At 41.3% G+C, this 21,652-nt stretch overlaps 1 protein-coding gene across 14 annotated transcripts in view; it reads right to left on the reverse strand.

Moving 5' to 3' along the window:
• DTNB (dystrobrevin beta) overlaps positions 1-21,652 on the reverse strand; it is a 297,775-nt gene that overhangs the window by 71,936 nt on the left and 204,187 nt on the right. For 9 of the 14 annotated variants that reach the window (XR_004251286.2, XM_032172425.2, XM_032172422.2 and 6 more), the window contains 2 exons: positions 9,152-9,241; positions 5,288-5,375 (listed from right to left, as the gene is read on the reverse strand). Coding sequence is in view for 12 of the 14 variants with exons in the window: in XM_032172425.2 (XP_032028316.1) it covers positions 5,288-5,375; positions 9,152-9,241 (178 nt within the window). In the remaining 2 variants the exon portion in view is untranslated. The remainder of the gene's footprint in view (positions 1-5,287; positions 5,376-9,151; positions 9,242-21,652) is intronic. The other 5 variants (XR_004251289.2, XM_032172427.2, XM_032172437.2 and 2 more) reach the window with 1 other exon arrangement.

A 21,652-nucleotide genomic window follows, 5' to 3' on the forward strand; every position in this document is an offset into this window, starting at 1 on the left:
GGCCTAAGGTTTTGAATTTCCAGGGAAGACGACTTCTTCCACTGCAACAGGAGACCTATAAGCTTTCTTTTTCTGTGTGCTGGCAGCTAGTTATCTTTTTTTTGAGACAGAGTCTTGCTCTGTTGCCCAGGCTGGAGTACAGTGGTGCGATCTCAGCTCACTGCAACCTCCGCCTCCTGGGTTCAAGTGATTCTCCTGCCTCAGTTTCCCAAGAAGCTGGGATTACAGGCGTGTGCCACCACACCTGGCTAATTTTTTTTTGTATTTTTAGTAGAGACGGGGTTTCACCATGTTGGCCAGGCTGGTCTTGAACTCCTTACCTCAGGTGATCCACCCACCTCGGCCTCCCAAAGTGCTGGGATTACAGGAGTGAGCCACCATGCCCGGCCTAGTTATCTTTTATACAACATATTCACCAAGGGTATAATGCTTCAAGGGCCTACCTTGATGTGAGAGCCTCATTTCCAACTCTTCACTATGCACGTAACCGAGGTTTTGCCCACACAAGTTCGTGACAATTGACATCCAAGCACAGGGCAGGGGTGGCAGTAGTAGTGACAGCAACGGTAGCTCTTGGCCTGCTTTGGTTTTCAGTTACTTTTCAATTCCTAGGAAACTGAATTCTCTTCTACCTATTTTCAGATCCCAACTCAAGTAACACCTTCTCACAGAAGCTATCCCTTACTCTCCAGAATAGATCAGGCACCTGCTCTACACTTCCACAGCTCCCTGCATTTTTCCTCCACTGCACATAATAATTTGTAGTTATGTTTAGTAGTGTGATTATTTGTTTAATGTTTGTCTCTGTCACTACACTGTTAGTTCCATGAGGGTAGGAATCATTTGTCCACCACAGTATCCAATCTGGCACAGTACAGCAACAAAAGAAGTATTTGCTGATGAATAAAATGAGTGTGTGTGGCTGGCTGGGGGTGGGTGAATATTAATGCGAACACAACTCCTCAAAGAAAGTAAAGCATTGAAAACGGAGAAGGAAAAGAGAAAGCATTTTATTATGAATATTTCAAAATTGCAGGAAACACATTGCAAATCCCTGGGGAGCCACTTCCTATTTCAATCAAACTCTTGTTCAACATTCTTGGCTCCTTTTTGTTTTAACTGAGATATAATACTTAGATCTTAAGTATTCCATTGATGGGCGCGGTGGCTCACCCCTGTAATCCCAGCACTTTGGGAAGCTGAGGCGGGCGGATCATGAGGTCAGAAGGTCGAGACCATCCCAGCTAAGACAGTGAAACCCCGTCTCTACTAAAAATACAAAAAATTAGCCGGGCATGGTGGTGGCGCCTGTAGTCCCAGCTACTTGGGAGGCTGAGGCAGGAGAATGGCATGAACCCAGGAGGCAGAGCTTGCAGTGAGCTGAGATCGTGCCACTGCACTCCAGCCTGGGTGACAGAGCAAGATTCTGTCTCAAAAAAAAAAGTATTTCATTTAATCCGTTTTGACAAATGTACACTCCTGCAACCCACACCCCTACTGAAATGTGGAATATTTCTATCAAGCCAGAAAGTTTCCTCGTCTCCCTTCAGTATTTCCATTTCTAGAAACAACCCCTTATCTGATTATGATTAGGAACTGATGATTAACTTATGGTAATGGATAAGTTAGTTTGCCTATTCTAAAATTTCACATAAATATAAAAAACAGTACGTACTTTTTTTGTGTCTGGCTTCTTTTACCACTCATAATATTTTTGATATTCACCCATGTTGTTGCATGTATCAATGTTATTCCTTTTTGTGTTGAGATAGTTCTATTGTATGAATATAACACATTTTATCTGTTCTGTTGATAACTATGTGGGCTATTCCAGCTATTATGAATTGAACTGCTATGAACATTCTTGTACAAAGCTTTTTATGAACATGTTTTCATTTCTCTTGGATAAATATCTAAGAGTAGAATTGCTGGGCCATAGTATAAATGTTTGCTTCTTTAAGAAACTGCCAAATAGTTTTCCAAAGTAGCTGTATCATTTTATAGGCCCACCAACAACAGGGTGAGATTTCTGGTTGCTCCACATCCTCTCCAACATTTGGTATCATCCAACTTTTTCACTGTAGCCGTTCTGGTGGGTATACAGTGGTATCATTGGCATTTTCCTGATGATTAATGATATCAAGCACATTTTCATGTGCTTATTGGCCATTGGTATATCTTCTTTGTGGAATATCTGTTCAAGTCTTTTGCTCATTTTAAAAAAAAGGGTTGTCTTTTTATTGCTGAGGTGCAGGAATTATTTATATATTCTGTCCTTCGTCAGACATGTTTTGCAAATATTTTCTTTCAGATAGTGGTTTGTCTCTTTTTTTTTTTTGACAGAGTCTCGCTCTGTCGCCCAGGCTGGAGTGCAGTGGTGTGATCTCAGCTCACTGCAAGCTCCGCCTCCCAGGTTCACGCCATCCTCCTGCCTCAGCTTCCAGAGTAGCTGGGACTACAGGCGCACGCCACCACGCCCAGCTAATTTTTTGTATTTTTAGTAGAGACAGGGTTTCACAGTGTTAGCCAGGATGGTCTCGATCTCCTGACCTTGTGATCCGCCTGCCTTGAATAGTATCTTCTAATGAGCAAAATATTTTACATTTGATAGGGTCTAATTTATCAATTTTTAAAATGGTTTGTGATCCCTATAAACTCTAATAAATTTTTATTCTTCCTAAGAGAATGAAGAATTATTCTCCTGTACTTTTAGTAGCTTTATGGTTTTAGCTTTTATGTTTAAGTTTATGATACATTTCAAATTGATTTATTTGTATGGTATGAGGCGGGGGTTGAGATTCTTTTCTTCCCTATGTAGATACCCAGTTGTTCCAACAGCATTTGTTAAAAATAGAAAGAGTTTCCTTTTCTGACTGATTTGCTTCTTACCTTTGTTGAAAGTCATTTCACCTTACACATGAGTGTCTTTTATGGATACTCTATTCCGTTCCTTTGATTTATTTGTTCATCCTTTTGCCAATATCTTACTTTCTTGATTACTATAGCTTTATAGTAAGTCTTAATGTCAAGTAGGATTAAGTCTGCCAACTTTGTTTTTCTTTTTCAAGACTGTTATGGTTATTCTAGGTCCTTTGGTTCTCCAAATACATTTTAAAAACAGTTTGCTAACTTCTATAAAAAAGCCTGTTGAGATTTGAATTGGTATTAAATCTATAGATCAATTTAGGAAAATCTGCCATCCTAACAATATTAAATCTTTTAATCCATAAATATGTCATGCCTCTTCATTTATTTAGGTTTTCTTTAATTTCTTTTAGCAATGTTTTACAGTTTTCAGACTTGAACATCTTCCATTAAATTTATCCATAAGTATTTGGTATTTTTAATGCTACAGTAAATAGTATTTTTCTTTTTGTGAGACAGGGTCTTGCTCTGTTGCCCAGGCTGGAGTGCAGTGGAACAATCATGGCTCACTGCAGCCTTGACCTCCCCAGGCTCAACTGATCTTCCCACCTCAGCCTTCCCAGCATCTGGGACTACAGGTGCATGCCACCACACCTGGCTAATTTTTGGATTTTTTATAGAGACAGGGTTTCGCTATGCTGCCAGAGGGTGGTCTCAAACTCCTGAGCTCAAGTGATATGCCCACCTCAGCCTCCTAAGGTGCTAGGATATACACTTTATATCTTGTAGCAATACTATAAAATTTACTTATCTGTTCTACTAGGGTTTTTTTAGATTTCTTAGGACTTCATACGCACAATCATGTCATCTTCAAATAAAGACTGCTTTACTTCTGTCTTTCCAATATTTATACCCCTTTCTTCTTGTCATGTTGCATTAATCAGGTCCTCCAGTATACTTTAGAATAGAGGTGGTAAAAGTGGATATCTCTGAATTGTTCCCAATATTAGGGGGAAATATTTCAAAATTTAAACTGTAAGTGTGATCTTAACTGTAGGTTTTTGTAGGTGTTCTTTATCAGGGTGAGGAAGTTTCCTTCTACTCTTAGCATGTGGAAAAGTATTATCATAAATGAGTGCTGTATTTTGTCAAATGCTTTTTCTACATCTATTGAATGATCTTATAATTTTTATTTTTTAACTGTTAATGTGGTGAATTACATTGATTTTTACATATTAAATACAGTTGCATTTCTAGGATAAATCGAATTACATTGATTTTTACATATTAAATACATTTGCATTTCTAGGATAAATCTCACTTGATCATGGAGTATCATTCTTTTTATATATTGCTAGATTCAATTTGCTAATATTTTGTTAAGGATTTTTGCATCTAGTTCATGAGAGAATTTGGCCAGCAATTTTCTTTGCCTGTAATGCCCCTGTATTGTTTTGTATCAGGTTATAGTGGCCTCATAAAATGACTTGTAAAGTGTTCCTTCTTGCTCTATTTTCTGAAAGAGTTTGCGTCAAATTGACATTACTTCTTCTTTCAGTATATGATAGTACTCCACAGTTAAACCATCTGAGCTTGGGGCTTTTTTTTTTGAGACTGAGTCTTGCTCTATCCAAGTACAGTGGCACAATTTTGGCTCACTGCAACCTCCACCTCCCAGGTTCAAGTGATTCTCGTGCCTCAGCTACCCGAATAGCAGGGATTGCAGGAGCCTGCCACCACACCCAGCTAATTTTTGTATTTTTAGTAGAGATGGGGTTTCACCATGTTGGCCAGGCTGGTCTTGAACTACTGACCTCATGATCCACCCGCCATGACCTCCTAAAGTGCTGGGATTACAGGCGTGAGCCACTGCACCTGGCCAAGCTTGGGGTTTTCTTTGTGGAAAGTTAATTATGAATTCAACTGCTTTAACTGACACAGGAATATTTGATTTTTTTATTTGTTCCTGTGTCAGTTTTATTAATTTGCATCTTTCAAGGAATTTATCTATTTTATCTAGGTTGTCAAACTTACTGGGAAAAAGTTGTTCATAATATTCCCTTATCATTCTTTTAATGTCTATGGGATCTATAGCAACGTCTCTTTTTCCATTCCTGATATTAGTAATTAGTGTTTTCTCCTGTTTACTTGATGAGTATTGCTGGGTTTATTAATTTTATTGATCTCTTAAAAGAATGAAATTCTGGCTCTTTGATTTTCTCTTCTTGATTCATTTTTTAAATAAAGGGAACATTTAGATAAAATTAAGGGCCCCTTCAATCTCCTCCCTAAAGACACTCCCCCTTCCTTTTGTCCCCGAGGTACCTGTTCTCCTAAATTTCGTGTCTACTATTCCCTATCCATTTGTATATTAAAGTAATGCTAATTTTTGCTACTCTCCAGGGATCCTCCATTAACTTACCACGTTTCCTGCTTCTGCAGCCAGCCGGGCAGCATAGCGAGCTATAAGACGGTGTTCCTCATCCAGTCGGCTAGGACTGTCCAGAACACTGCCAAGGAAATAAAAATGCAACAAGTGTCTATTAAACATCCCTTATTCTTGTTCCATTCTTAGAAAGAACAGATGGAAGAAAAGCTCATAAAAGAATGGTAATAAAAGAACTAGAGGCCTGGGTCATAGATACTAATGGTCTTCTGAGAAAAAAGGGGATTTAGAGAAATGAGGAGGCCACATTTGTCATTCCTCATTGGCAGCACATCCCTGCTGCTCCGCCACCATCAAAGAGGCACTTCATTTTGAATGCAAGGGCTAGGAAAACACAGGGCACCCACAAAGTCGGAGGCAGGGATTTCTAACCAAATGTTTAAAACTGATGACTTTTTAGACCTTGATCTCAAATTCAAAAAGACCAAGAGAAAACTAAAGCATCATGAAAAACAGATGACTGAGAAAAAATATACTTAACACTGGCTAAGCAAAAGTTTGGCCTTGCCAGGGCAGGCCGAACACACTGTAAAGCTGGAAAGATTCCATGACATCAAATATTCCCCTTTTTATGCCCCTTTCTTTTCCTTTACTATGCTCATTCTACATCTATAGCCCCACCTTGGAGTTAATTAGTTTAATGCATTACTCTCCAACAAGAGTACCAACACTCTAAAAATGTAAGGACCCATTCAGACAGGCTATCAGATAATGTGGTATCTGGATGAGGGAAGGGTTCTTGAGTAATAGGCTGGCTCTGCATATGGGATGCTGATATGGAACTCCTGATTCTGAAATACATGACTTCTTTAATTTAGCATACCAAATGCTATTTATCCTTACTAAGACAGTCCTAGATTAATAGGGACTGTGGCTATATAATTCTCTGTTTAGGACTGGCAGATGCTTTAAGACGACAGTGATGATGTTGACTAAATGACCAGAGGTGGCTGTTACGGCTTACCTCCACTTTGGCCCTATGTTCTTGGGTTTCCAAAAACCCTTGATCAGAATTTGGCAGTATGACAAGTCATATAGAAAAATTTAAAGACATGACTTCAATACTCATAGAAGTTTGTTATAATTACTGAGGGGAATCTGGGAAGGGTGTGGCTAAATCAATAAAGATCTGTCTGAACTTTTCATGTGTAGAATCAACTATATTGTTTCTAGTTTTTTTTTTTTTTTAATCTTTCTATCTCTTTGGCTAAGTCTTTAAGCTTAACTTAGTCTTTCTTCTGGGATTTTTTTTTTTAAGTGCTTCGAGTCTTCGCCTATGACATTTGTCAACACTTTATAATTTTAAGCATGCAAATATCCATCTTCAGGATAATCATCCTCTCAAAAATGATCTTGTAATAAGAACAGACTACTACTAGGCAGCTTTAATATTTTAAGGTCAAGGCCCCAAGGTGAGAGATAAACTATAGTATTTGTGCTTTAAAGGTATTTGTCTGAAATAAGAGAACTATCTTTTAAATAAAAAAACAATAAAAATGAATGCTTAACAATACAAGTTGATCACATTATGGAGGGATTGGTAGCCTAAGAAGTGGGGCCTAAAGTGGCTGACCTCTGTTATCTGGCAAGGAATACAATAGGTTCTTCTGTGCAAAAGAGCTCCTTTTTCTCAATCACATTCTATCTCCTTAGGAAGGTTGATCCTATTTGTCATTTATACATGAGTGTGGATGTCAGACTGCTTTAACTGGCTATGTTTTCTAGCCAGAAACTAGAAGCTTGTGTTGATGAGAGGTTTTAAGGTCAATGAAAATTATTTGAGGGCAATTAGAAAGGATCTTTATTCTTCTGTTTGAATTGACTTTCATTTTCAGAATTAGTTAGCCAGAAAAGTTCTGACTTCTGGGAAGAAGTACGAAGCTCAGCTTCTTAGATTACTAATCAAGAAGTCATGTAGTACTCACTCACTCCCAGGGCTACCGGCCACCAATTTTTGCTCAGGGAGCCAAGGTGAGACTTGAGGGCCTTAGCTAAACCTACCATAAATCTTATTGGGCTAAATCACTAGGTAACAGTCTCTGTCAAACATTCTGCTGCTATTTTTACCATGGAAACTTTTGCTCACTCTGGACAATTGCCTTTACTGATAATAAAGAATTTGTCTTGCCTAGGGTGAAACAACTCTATTCCTAGAGACCAAGAGGCTGGGACAGTGTGCAAAGAAATCATCTGTTGGATGAGGAGACACTCTGTGATGCAGTGCATACAATTATCAGGCCCTTCCTTCCCTCCTAGAGGGTAAGCCTATTAAACATATTTAGAAGGTTAGAAAACCCTACTTCTCGGCCGGGCGTGGTGGCTCACGCCTGTAATCCCAGCACTTTGGGAGGCTGAGGCGGGGGGATCACCAGGTCAGGAGATCGGGACCATCCTGGCTAACACAGTGAGACCCTGTCTCTACTAAAAATATACAAAAAAATTAGCTGGGTGTGGTGACGAGCACCTGTGGTCCCAGCTACTCGGGAGGTTGAGGCAGGAGAATGGCATGAAGCCGGGAGGCGGAGCTTGCAGTGAGCTGAGATGGCACCACTGCGCTCCAGCCTGGACGACACAGCGAGACTCCATCTCAAAAAAAAAAAAAAAAGAAAACTCTACTTCTCCAAGCTTTAGAGATACATAAATACCCCAGAATAATGATGCTATTTAGTCGTATCAGGAAAACTATGGAAAATGGTATAAAGTATAATATTTAAAAGTCTTTTTCATATGTATATGTCCCAACTGACTATTAATTTATTCTTCTGTTATTAGGGGAAGTAGCAGCAAGGTCAGATGACCCTCCCAAGGAGCCATGGCATGCTATAAGCAAAACTAAGATCAAAATTTAAAGCTTCAGCCTCTGTTATGTGTACAGCTTATAAATTATGGTTTTCTCTCTAAGAACAAGAATCTCAAAGCATGGCTTTCCAAGTTGTTTGGCACTGTGATTCTTCTTTGCTGTTATGTAGGGGAAGGATGGCTTCAGATTGCTTAAACTTTACCTGCCATTCTACTTGAAGAATGGTGGTGGGTGTGGGCATGGAGTGGGCAGGAGACTTTGGACCTACCTGAATGTAATACTATTTTTTTCGGTATTAAATCTTTTTTAAAAAGGATTGACTTTGCTATAGTTAGCAGTTATCAAACGTTTTTCCATCCCAAACCACTGAAGAATCAGACACATTCTCTTATTAACAGTGAGTCACTACCGTAGTAGTTTTCAGGGTAAGGGGAACGTGGAGCTATTATAATACGTGTAAGTATTATAATATGAGAGAGTCTATATAATTTGGAAAAAGACCCTCAGGTGACAGTGACCCAATACCATTGTTGGGAATCACTGGTTTAAATAATTAACAATGACAGATTCCTTCTAATGGATAAAGGGTGGTAAAGATGTAACAGGGTGACAGTATCAAAGTCCCCAGATAAGACAAAGTGGGATATCTGTGGGTTGATCAACTCTAAACTTTGAATGTCAATAGAAAGGTTTCATTATTTAGGTAAGAATGAACAGGAAGAGGTTGCATCAGATACCTCTGTGACTACTGTGATCCCTCATAGGTTTATATATTTTTTGAGTGTAAGCTGAAGGAAGTGAACCCCACTTTAAAAGAGAATGTCTGACTCCATGTTTAGGTAAGCACCCAGGCTTAGCAAGCCTCCCTCTCTTGTAGAAGCTAATGCTTAGCAACTATTTTAACTCTGCCAAACATAGCTGATAGCTGCTCAAGAAAAACCCGACATGCAGTTTTTTTTCCAGCTGACAACCCCAGGTAGCAAAGCTCTCCCTCCCTCTGATCACCCCTGGCTGCCCACTGCTGCTGCACCACCACTGACCGTGCACAGTGCTGCAGACGGGCCACATAGGAGGCTATCAGCGCATGCTCATCGGCCAAGTGACTGGGTATATCCTGGCTATACTGTAACCTAGGAACAATGGAGGCAAAGACAGCAAGCGTGACACAAACACATACAGAGGGAGAAATGAACATGGATTAAAATGAGCAAACTTCAAAGAAAAATTAAAAAAATAATAAATCATGATAAGGAAAACAATAAAAAACCCACAATGCATAATGGAATATGGTGTTAGATCCTCAGGAATCCATCTCTCAAATCCTTTAACAAAAGCAGTCCTTCAGGAGTGGTGCTGGCCCACTGACATGACAGCCCTTGGGAGGGACTTGTTGAGTCGGCAGAGGAGCCGCATGTACCACTTTTGTCCGGGTGCTGCGCTCTGTGATGATGCACTTTTTAGAGGATGCCTTCTGGCAAGACGACTGAGGCACAGCCAATCTACTAAATATTACTACATGATCCCCTAGCGCTATGCTTTTATAAGCTTTTGTGTACATCTAACAATTTTCAGTGTTACTTTATGTTGCCAGTTAAACATTTTTATTTCTATAAGGATACTGCCTTTAGCATCAGTCTATTTCTCCCATAAAACTGGTACCCATCCCAAACTCACCAGAACTGCGCCTAATTATAAGGCAACACTATATATTCTGAGTGAGGCTCTCTCTTATAGATATATGAAAGGTCCTTAAGCACATGGTCTTCTAACTTTTTACTACAGAAATATTAAAACTTGCATAAAATAGAGTAATCTAATGACTACCCCTCAGGTACCCATAGCAAAACTTGAATGAATATCAACATTTTGTCAACGTTATCTAATTGAATTTTCATTCCTCCAACTTTTTGTGCAGGGACGAGCGGCTAAAAGCAAACCCCAGGCAATTATTTCACCTGGGAATACTTGAGCCTGTACACCTATCAGACAGTAAAAACATTTCACACAACCCTAACACCATTATCACACCTAAAAACACAGACAAAAATATTTTAGTATCCCAGTCCATCTGCCAATTTCCTCAAATCTTAAAAAATGTCCATTTACAACTAAAGTCAAGATCCAAACAAAGTCCCCACTTTGCAATTGGCTGGTAGGTTTCTTTTATGTTTGTATGTGACTGATACATTTCTGGGTTTTGTTTTCTTTTTTTGCGACAGAGTCTCGCTTTGTCTCCCAGGCTAGAGTGCAATGGCATGATCTCGGGTCACTGCAACCTCTGCCTCCTGGGTTCAAGTGATTCTCCTGTCTCAGCCTCCCAAGTAGCTGAGATCACAGGCGTGCACCACCAGATAATTTTTGTATTTTTAGTAGAGACAGGCTTTCGCCATGTTGGCCAGGCTGGTCTTGAACTCCTGACCTCAAGTAATCTCCCTGCCTCAGCTTCTCAAAGTGCTGGGATTACAGGTGTGAGCCACTGCACCCGGCCCCAGTCATCTTTCTGAAGCTCAAACTCTCCTATCTTTGGCCAGTGGGAGCTCCTGTTATAGGCTCTTGTGTTCTTTTGATATAACCATTAGACCTTATTAGCTTTCCTGCTGTCTAGCACAATAAAATGCTCTAGTTTTTTCTTTTTTTTTCTTTTTTTTTTTTTTTGAGACGGAGTATCACTCTGTCACCCAGGCTGGAGTGCAGTGGTACAATCTCAGCTCACTGAAACCTCCGCCTCCCGAGTTCAAGTGATTCTCCTGCCTCAACCTCCTGTGTAGCTGGGATTATAGGCGTGCGCCACCACGCCCAGCTAATTTTTGTATTTTTAGTAGAGACGGGGTTTCACCATGTTGGCCAGGCTGGTCTCGAACTCCTGACCTCAGGTGATCCACCCACCTTGGTCTCCCAGTGTGCTGAGAATACAGGTGTGAGCCACTGTGCCTGGCCCTCTAGTTTTGTTTGTTATATATCCTGTCCCAGACTTGGAATGAACCATCCTTCTAAGGACCCCTCGTTCCGTTTACTGGCAAAGAGTATTTAGAGACTGCAGTCAGGATGCTAGGGTGCCCACTGTTCTAGGCTCACCGATTCTAGGCCTTCTCAGTGGAAAAAGCTAGAAAATCTGTATATTTTAGAATGAAGAAAATAAGTCCTCTCAGTGCTTTCAAGGTACCATTCCATTTTCTTCTGGCTTGCATTGCTTTTAACCCTTTTCCCATTTGTCCTGAGACTACTCACCGGCAGCGCTTGCAGATACAGCATTTACCCTGAGATAACTTTGCCATGAAATAGCTCGCTTTTATTATTATTCTCTCATCACTCTAGTACACGGACGTTGGAAAGAAAAGACATCATTCTATTTACAGCATTCTGTTCTTAGTAGTGGTATTTCCATTTACAAAAATACAGTAATTCTTGATTGCTGAAAATGCCAAAGCTTAGAAAGCATAGCATTCCTGTGCATGATGTTAATTATTATTATTATTATTATTATTATTATTATTATTATTATTATTATTTTGAGACAGAGTCTCACTCTGTCGCCAGGCTAGAGTGCAGTGGCATGATCTCAGGTCACTGCAACCTCTGCCTCCTGGGTTCAAGCCATCCTCCTGCCTCAGCCTCCCAAGTAGCTGGGACTACAGGTGCATGCCACCATGCTCAGCTACTTTTTTGTATTTTTAGTAGAGATGAGGTTTCACCATGTTGGCCAGGATGGCCTCGATCTCTTGACCTTGTGATCCACCCACCTTGGCCTCCCAAAGTGCTGGGATTACAGGTGTGAACCACCATGCCCGCCTGATGTTAATTATTAACATCGTTCTCAAACGGCTGGCTGAAGATTCATTTAATGAATCAATTTTTTCCGAAAGAGATGATTCTGATGACTCAGATGATTCTGATGTTAGTTCTGTTTAGAAATGACTCCAAAAACAGTTTGTGTATTTTATTTTCACACTGAAAATCAGTCAGCTTTGCTTCAGCCTTAAAGAGCGTGTTTATGTAAAATTAAAGGAGCACTGGCAGCAAGCTGTACTTTTTTTCTAAATGGGAAAAGGGTTAATGAGAAATCAACAGTTGTTCTTATCTTTGTTTCCTTGTACGTAACATGTCTTTTTTTTTAGGCAGGGTCTTACTCTGTCACCCAGGCTGGAGTGCCATGGTGCAATCATGGATCAATGCAGCCTCAACCTCCCGGACTGAAGCAATCCTCCTGCCTCAGTCTCCAGAGTAGCCAGGGCTACAGCTGTGCACCCCCACACCTGGCTAATTTTTATTTATTTATTTATGTATTTATTTATTTATTTTTGAGATGGAGTCTTGCTCTGTGGCCAAGGGTGGAGTGCAGTGGCGCAATCTCTGCTCACTGCAAGCTCCGCCTCCTGGGTTCACGCCATTCTCCTGCCTCAGCCTCCCGGGTAGCTGGGACTACAGGTGCCCGCCACCACACCTGGCCAATTTTTTTGTATTTTTAGTAGAGACGGGGTTTCACCGTGTTAGCCAGGATGGTCTCAATCTCCCGACCTCGTGATCTGCCTGCCTCGGCCTCCCAAAGTGCTGGGATTACAGGCATGAGCCACCATGCCCAGCTCTAATTTTTAAATCTTTTGTAGAGACAGGGTCTCACTTTGTTGCCCAGGCTGTTCTTGAACTCCTGGGTTCAGGTATGTAATATGTCTTTTTTTTTTTTCCTCTAGTTGCTTTTTAAATGTTTTATTTGTCACTGATTTTCAGCAATTTGATTCTGATATGCCTTGGTATGGTTTTCTCTTTGTTTATCCTGGCATACAGTTTGTTGTGTTTGTAAGTATTTGTAGGTTTATAGTTTTTAATGAATTTGTAAAAATTTCTTTGAGAAGTTGGGAAAAAATGTTTCTTAAATATTTTTTCTCCCTCTCGTCTGTTAGACTGCCTGACATTATCCCACAGGTCCCAGAGGCTCAGTTCATTTTCAGTCATTTTCCTCTCTGTGCTCCACTCTGGGTAATTTGTATTGCCGTGTCTTTAAGTTCAGTGTAAGTCCATCCACTGAATTTTTCATTTCAGACATTATTCCTTTCAACTCTCTTGTAGGCCATTATAAGTATTTTAGCTTTTACTCTGATATGAGAAGCTATTGAGAGGTGACATATGATTTTATTTTATTTATTTCTTGAGATGGAGTCTCGCTCTGTTGCCCAGGCTGGAGCGCAGTGGCGTGACCTCGGCTCACCGCAACCTCTGCCTCCTGGGTTCAAGTGATTCTCCTGCCTCAGCCTCCTGAGGTAACTGGGATTACGGGCGTGCACCACCATGCCCAGCTAATTTTTGTATTTTTAGTAGAGACAGGGTTTCGCCACGGTGGCCTGACTTCAAGTGATCCACCCACCTAGGCCTCCCAAAGTGCTGGGATTACAGGTGTGAATCAGCGCACCCGGCCGTAGTATTATTTATATTTTAATAAGATCATTAGGCCGGGTGCGGTGGCTTATGCCTGTAATCCCAGCACGTTGGGAGGACAAGGTGGGAGGATCACTTGAGCCCAGGAGTTAGAGACCAGCTTGGGCAACATAACAAGACCCTCATTTCTAAAAAAAATTAAAAGATATTTCCTCTCTAGAAAGTAAACTGCTAGAGAACAGGGGAAGATGCAATTAGAAAACTACTGCAGTCTTCCAGGTGAGAGACAAGAGTGGGCTAGGAAAACAGCATTTAACAGAGGTCGTAAGAAATAACAGAATCTTGAACAAATTTCTATGATGTTTTTGTATACAGTTGATCTCATAGTCGGGAAGTGGAGATGGATGTAAAGGAATGAGAGGAATTAAGGGTTCTGAATAAGCAACTGGGAAAATGGGATTGTCATAAACTGATGGGGAAGGCTAAGGGAGAAGTAGGTCTGGTGGGGGACAATAGAGAACTCAGTTTGGAACATGCTAATTATGAGATACGTATTAAATATCCAAGCGAAGGTACTGATTAGGAGGTGGATATATGAGATAAGGGCTCAGGGAAAAGCTGTGGCCAGAAAAATACATTTAGAAGTCACCAATATTATCGGTGTTATAAAAAGTATGAGTCTGGCTACAAGTGCCTACTACTAGTGAGTGAAGACAGAAAAGAGAAGTGGTCCCTGTCACACACTACCATTCAGATTTCAAAGGAGTGTGGAAAAACTTGCAAAGGAGGCCAAGATGAAATGAGAAAAACCAGGAGGGCATGATTATCTGGAGGCCACATGCAACAAGCGTTTCAAGTAGAAAGGAGAGATCATCTATGGCAAACGCTTCTGTGGTTTAGAAGTCACCAGTGTCCTTGACATAAATAGTTTTGGCAAAATAATAGGAGGTGAAAGTCTGACTAGGTGTGTTTGAAAGGAAATGGCAGAACAGAAATTGAAGTTTCTTTCTACAGATAACCCTTTAAAGAAGTTTTTCTGAAATGGGAAGGAGAGATATAGAGGGTACCTAGAAAGGGAACTGAGGCCAAGAAAGGTTTTTTTTTTTTTTTTTTTTTGAGACGGAGTCTCGCTCTGTCACCCAGGCTGCATTGCAGTGGTATGATCACTGCAGAGGCTCACTACAACCTCTGCCTCCTGGGTTCAAGCAATTCTCCTGCCTCAGCCTCCCGAGCTGGGACTACAGGCGTGTGCCACCACGCCCAGCTAATTTTTGTATTTTTAGTAGAGATGGGGTTTGGCCATGTTGGCCAGGCTGGTCTTGTACTCCTGACCTTAGGTGATCCGCCCGCCTTGGTCTCCCAAAGGGGATTACAGGCGTGAGTCACCAGGCCTGGCCTATAGGAAGACTTCTATTCTATTCAGAACCAGTATTGTTTGTCATATAATTAGAGATCTAGAACACAATGAAAAGCATTCTTAGTAGTTAGATAAGGAAGTTAAATGACCATGAATCTTCTGATAATTTTGTTTGGGGTGTGGGGTGTAATGTTCTACCCCCATTCAAAGTTGTACCTAATTTACCAGATTAAGAAAATTTAAACTCTTTCCTTTTTGATAAAATATAAATATACATATATACATAAATATGCAACATATGTATAATCCCCAACTAACAAACAAGCTTTATTTTAGAAATTTGTTTTTCCGAAGCAGAGTCAATAGTTTACAATTCAGATTTTTTTCCTATAAAAACAAGAATTCCTAAACTGTCAAATGGCAATTCAATCCATAAAAGGAGGTGATGCCTAAATATCCAATAGTTCTAACAGCATTACTGATGGAAATTGGGCACCTGAAACAACGTATGGAGCACCTACTAGGTATCCAGTGATGAAGACACCACAGTAAACAAAACCCAGACACGGCTGCTGCTAACAACACTCTAGTAGGAAAAGAAATGACCACACCAATAAATGTAAACTTGCAAATGTAGTAAGTGTTTTGATAAGCGGGGACACTGTCCTCCTCTGAGAGGACACAATACAATTTTATCCAGTCAAGGAGATCAGCAAAAGCAAAGGTCAGTACAACGACCGCAGAGCTAAAATGAGGAGTGACAATAAGATGAACACTCCGTAAGGCTCCCTGATCAGCACATTCACAAGGCATCCCCTGGCTCTAAGCCAATGCTAATGATGACCACAGCTGAGAGCAGAGGGTCTGGAATGGGACTTGTGGAGTCTAAAGCAGCATTTCTAAAAATATGTTTCCCCTGACTACCTCCTTTAGAACTCCCAGGCTTCTACCGAATCAGTTGGGGAACACAGCCTGGGAATCTGCATTTAGAAGTTTGCAGGTGCACTAGCTGCATTCCAGTGTGAGAACTGCTCCCCAAGAGATGGTGATAATATCTCGTGATGTCAGCAGAATTTCTAGTGGTAGCAGGCAAGCCTTAAGGAGGCACATCTGTAGGGACAGGGAGCAAGGGGACGGGACTGAAATGGGGGAAGTGGGGATCAAGGGTGAGCAATAGCGGGATGAGGTCAGAGGCAGGACAAGCCCCTGACCTTGTCCTGAGGCTGGGTGTAGAGGAGCAGCCTGGAGCCAATGGTAACAATTACGTACCAAGCAGGAGGTAGTGGAATACAGCAATTGAGAGCATGGGCTTTGGTTTTTAATCCAGTTGGACAATAACTTCTCTATGCTTAGTCCCCTCATCAGCAAAATAATAATAATATAAAATCTACTTCATAAGATATTTATTTTGCAGACTGTTGGGAAGGTTGGATAAAATAATGTCAAAAAGCATCTGGCACATACGTTGTCATAGTCATTAGCAACAAAGTACCTGTGACATATCAGATACTCTTATATATCTTCTCTTGTTTATACTCAGAACAATCTTACAAGAAAGGGATTAGGGTAATCCTCATGATTTTACATTTCCAGCCCTGACCTCTCCCTCGAGCTCCAGAATCATGTACTTGATGGTCTATTCAACACCTCCCCTTGGGTGCCCAATGGGCATTTCAAACCTAATATGCTCAAAATAGAACTCTTGATTCCACCGCACCTCCTCACCTGCTCTTCCCCAGACTGACTGACCAGCTTAAATAAATGATATCACTATACTCAGCCATCAGGCCAAAACCAGAGGGGTCTTTTAAATTTCTCTCTTTTCCTTGAACACACAGCCAATCCACTGCAAGTCCTGGTGGCTCTTATTTTCTCATCACCTCCACTGCCGCCATGACTTCTCATGAGCAACTTCTTACGAGTTCTTGCTTAGACTGCTCCAATAGCCTCTTGACTGTGCTCTCTTCTGCTCATACACTCTACAGTTGATTCTCCACACTGCAATGAGTGGCCTTGTCAGCTTTGGGGTGATGAAAATGTTCTAAAACTGATTTCAGTAGTGGCTGCACAACTCAGTGCATACACTAAAAATCACCAAATTGTACATCTTGAATGGATGAATTGTATAGTGTATGAGTTATATCTCAATAAATCTGTTTAAAAAACAAATCAAGTGTCCTAACTAATAATTCTGAAACTGCTACACATGCTGCTGGCACGGAATGAATAAGTCAATGGATGGTAGATGATGGGAGCCAGGTGTCTCACCCCTGGAGAGGGAAGTTACAGACAACCAAGGTGGGGACAGCTAGAGGAAACCCCGTGGTACTGGATTAGAGTCAGATACTTCAGCATAACTCACAAATACCTTAATGCAGATACAGATAGATAGAGAAATAATTACAGGCATGTGCATATATGCATACTGATTTCTTTTATTTTTTTCCTCCTCAACAGAGCCTGGGCTCTGTTGCCCAGGCTGGACTGGAGAGCAGTGGCGCGATCTCGGCTCACTGCAACCTCTGCCTCCTCAGTTAAAACGATTCTCGTGCCTCAGCCTCCCAAGTAGCTGGGACTACAGGTGCGCACCACCATGTCCAGCTAATTTTTAAATATTTTTAGTAGAGTTGGGGTTTCGCCATGTTGGCCAGGCTGGTCTCGAACTCCTGACCTCAGGTGATCTGCCCGCCTTGGCCTTCCAAAGTGTTGGGATTACAGGCATGAGCTACCGTGCCCAGCCTATACACACGGATTTCTAATACCATTCTCTAATAAAGGAGCCAGGGCTCCCTAGAAAAATGCCTAATTCTAGGGCTGGGGCAGGGAATACAAGATGAGCCTGGAGCATGTTGTAACGCCACAACCTAAGTAAGTGCTTAAAAAACAAAAGGCAGCATGTCAAAGGGACACAGGACCCAACCAGAAAGAGCTCCCACTAGCCAGAGTTAGAATAATTTGAACAACAAAATAAATAATGTATTAAACAGTATTGGGTTATAACCCAAAGCATAAAATAAACATCCATGAGTCCACACTGATATAAATAAATGATTAAATCAACAAATGGGAGATATACAGAGGGTGTAGATACTTCCCTCTCCAGGCGAGTAGAGCTTAATTCCTTACCCCTGCCCTTGAGTATGAACCATGCTTAGGGACTTCCAAAGAATAGAGTAGGGAAACACTGAGAAACCTTGTCAATGGTGCTTTGGACAGGAGACCAAGGTTCCCATCAGCAGCGAGAAGTCATGCTGACAGCAGGTTCTCTATGATGCAGTGAGAAGGGCACTTGCCTCTGTGGTGTTCTTCCCCTAAACCCATAATCACAGTCTAATCATGAGAAAACCATGAAGGATATTCTGCAAAATATCTGACCAGTACTCCTCAAAACTGCCAAGGTCATGAAAAATAAGGAAAGACTAAGAAACTCACAGAACAGAAGAAGCCAGGGAGACAGGATGACCAAATGAGATGTGGCATCCCAGAACAGAGAAAGGGCATGAGTGGATAAACTAGTGAAACAGGAATAAAGTCTGGAACTTAGTTCACAGTAGTGTATGGGTGTTATTTCTTAGTTGTGACACATGCACTCAGGCAACATAAGTTAGCAATATTAGAAGAAACAGGGCCGGGTGCGGTGGCTCATGCCTGTAATCCCAGCACTTTGGGAGACCAAGGCAGGTGGATCACCTGAGGTCAGGAGTTTGAGATCATCCTGGCTAACACAGTGAAACCCCGTCTCTACTAAAAATACAAAAAATTAGCCACGCGTCGTGGTGGGCGCCTGTAGTCCCAGCTACTCAGGAGGCTGAGGCAGGAGAATGGTGTGAACCTGGGAGGTGGAGCTTGCAGTGAGCCGAGATCGAGCCACTGCATTCCAGCCTGGGCAACAGAGCGAGACTCCGTCTCAAAAAAAAAAAAAAAAAAGAAAGAAAGAAAAGAAACAGAGGAAGGGGTATGTATATGGGAACTTACTGTACTACTTTTGCAACTTTTCTTTAAGCCTAAAACTATTCTACAATAAATCTTATTAAAAAATGCTTTTTAAAAATCAAATCCCATCTCCCCTGCGTGATCTGGCCCCTTGCTGCCTCTCCAGCTGGTTTTCTATGATCGACCCTCTGCTCACCACGCTTCAGCCGTGCTGACCTTTCTGCTATTCCAGAAAACACCCAGTACCTTCCCACCATGGGACCTTTATCCTCCCCATTCCCTCTGCCTGGAACAATCTTCCCTGAGATGCTGGCATGGCTCTCTTTCCTCCTCACATCATTCAGATTCCTGATCAAAGTCATCTCTCCAGAGGGTCCTTCCCTGATCATCCAATCTAAAACCTGAAACTCGCTGCCCCATTCTCTCTCTATTTTTCTGTACAGCATTTACCACTATTCTTTATTATACTATAAAACAATGTTTTTCTGTCTTCTTTGCTAGAACAGCAACTACATAAAAGCAGAGACCTATTTTTACACAGCTAAATCATCAGGCACCTCCTAAAATAGTGCCTCGCACATATCAGGTGCTCAGCAAATATTTGCTGAACTAATGAATTAGTCTAAAGATGAAGTAATCAGTTACTTCTAAAGAAGTACTTAAGGACGGGTGTGGTGGCTCACGCCTGTAATCCCAGCACTTTGGGAGGCTAAGGAGTAGACCACCTGAGGTCAGGAGTTCAAGATCAGCCTGGCCAACATATAGTGAAACTCTGTCGCTACTAAAAAATACAAAAATTAGCTGGGCGTGGTGGTGCGTGCCTGTAATCCCAGCTACTTGGGAAGCTGAGGCAGAGAATTGCTTGAATCGGCAAGGCAGAGTTTGCAGTGAGGCGAGATTGTGCCACTGTACTCCAGCCCAGGCAACAGAGCAAGACTATGTCTCAAACAAACAAACAAACAAAAAGAAAGAAGTACTTAAGTGTAAAGAGTTAACTCAACAATTCTGTCAACAGGTAAGTGACAAAGCTTGACCCTGAACCCAGGCCTAGGTGACTTCAGAGCTCATACTCTCTCTGCCACACCACGCTTAAAGCGAAATGGAGTTGACAGCAGCAAAGGGCAGGAGTAAACACCAAGTGCCGTGTTAGAGAAGGCAGGTGAGCTCCTGTGGCCGAGTCACTCAGGCAGGCGAGTGCTGCGCTGAGGTGGCTGTCAGTGCAAGAGCACAGTTACAGTGTGTTTGTGACCAGGGAGTTGATCCACATTTGGGAAATACACAATTTGGGGCAGAAGTTTAGATTTAATTTCTGTTCTTGAATTGACAGGCAGAGTTCAGTGAGATTTTCTTACGGCACCTCAATTTTTATATATGTAATGTAGGTGAAAATACAGAATTTGGGGAATATTACAAAGAGTTGTTATAATGGATTTTAAGATAATTTTTTCCCAATGCAAACAATGAGAGTAATTCTGGCGACCACTGTTTCAAAGTGTTAGACCTTTAAGGAAGTCATCTCTGAAGAAGGTTAAAAGCGCGAAAGAGTTCCGTCAAAGCGATCTCTAATGTACTGGTTGAGTGTTGGTAGGACAATTATTTACTAGTATTATCTTCCTTGATGGAGGTAGTCCTTCTACCAGTTACTAATTACCAGCTCCTCTCTGAATAAGTATATTATACTCTTTTAATTTCATGGGAACTCGAACACTAAGCCACATTCATCTTCCCAATGATCAAGCCCTTGGGCAAGTTGAAGTGAGAGAATAGAGATCCATCTCCATATTTGTTATTCTAAATTTCAAAGGGGCCAACATTTGTACCTTTGACTACTGCTACTATACTACGAATGAAGAAGATGTAAAGGCCTACTAAATTTGATGTAATCTTTGTTTGCTTTTTTTTTTTTGAGACAGAGTCTCACTCTGTCACGTAGGCTAGAGTGCACTGGTGTGATCACAACTCACTGCAGCCTCAAACTCCTGGGCTCAAGCAATCCTTGCACCTCAGCCTCTAGAGTAGCTGGGACTACAGGCAGGTAAGTAACATCAGGCCCAGACAGTTAAAGAAAAAAATTTTTTGTAAAGATGTGGTCTTGCTGTATTGCCCATACTGGTCTTGAACTCCTGGCCTCAAGTGATCCTCCCACCCTGACCTCCCAAAGTGCTGGGATTAGAGGTGTGAGCCACTAGCGCCTAGCCTTGTAATCATATTTCGTTATTTATGTTGAGTCCAGTAATGGACCACAACATGCTGACTTATAAAGTACCTTTTATCAGCTCTGAAATTCTGAGTGTAAGTAATAAAAAAAAATTGTATATAGAGTTGCATCTCTTCTTTTTAACATCCTTATTCTAAATCCAAGACAAGATGAAATGCTTATTGTTCTTAAAGAGCCCGATAGTAAATATTTTTACGCTTTGTAGGCCATAAGGTTTCTGTTGCAGCTACTCAGCCTGCCATGGTAGGGGAAGCAGCTATAGCCAATATATAAACAAGTATGTTCCAATAAAACTTTACTTACAAAACAAGTATACACATGGTATACACAAGGGCAGGAGTTGGCACAAGCTGTAGTTTGCCAACCCCTGCCCTTGTGTATACCATGTGGTGGCTGGGAAGTGTTCTGAGGTCAGTTATATACCTGTACACCATGCCAATATCTGAGAGGAGTTCAGGAGTCTTTGTCTTATATTCTTGAATTTAGGTGGATGTTAGGAACTAAAGTGGCTTACAACTGTAAGTCTGCTTTGATTCCAAAGTGGCTCTCAAACCCTACTATGCCTTAGATAAGTTTTAGGTAGCCTAGGGATTCATTGCAATGAAGGTGAGAAACTAAGGAAGATAGCTGCACCCTTCCAAGTTGTCATAACAGGATGAAGCT

This window comes from Hylobates moloch, unplaced genomic scaffold (assembly GCF_009828535.3).
Source record: "Hylobates moloch isolate HMO894 unplaced genomic scaffold, HMol_V3 SCAFFOLD_13, whole genome shotgun sequence".
Classification (NCBI taxonomy): Eukaryota; Metazoa; Chordata; class Mammalia; order Primates; family Hylobatidae; genus Hylobates; species Hylobates moloch.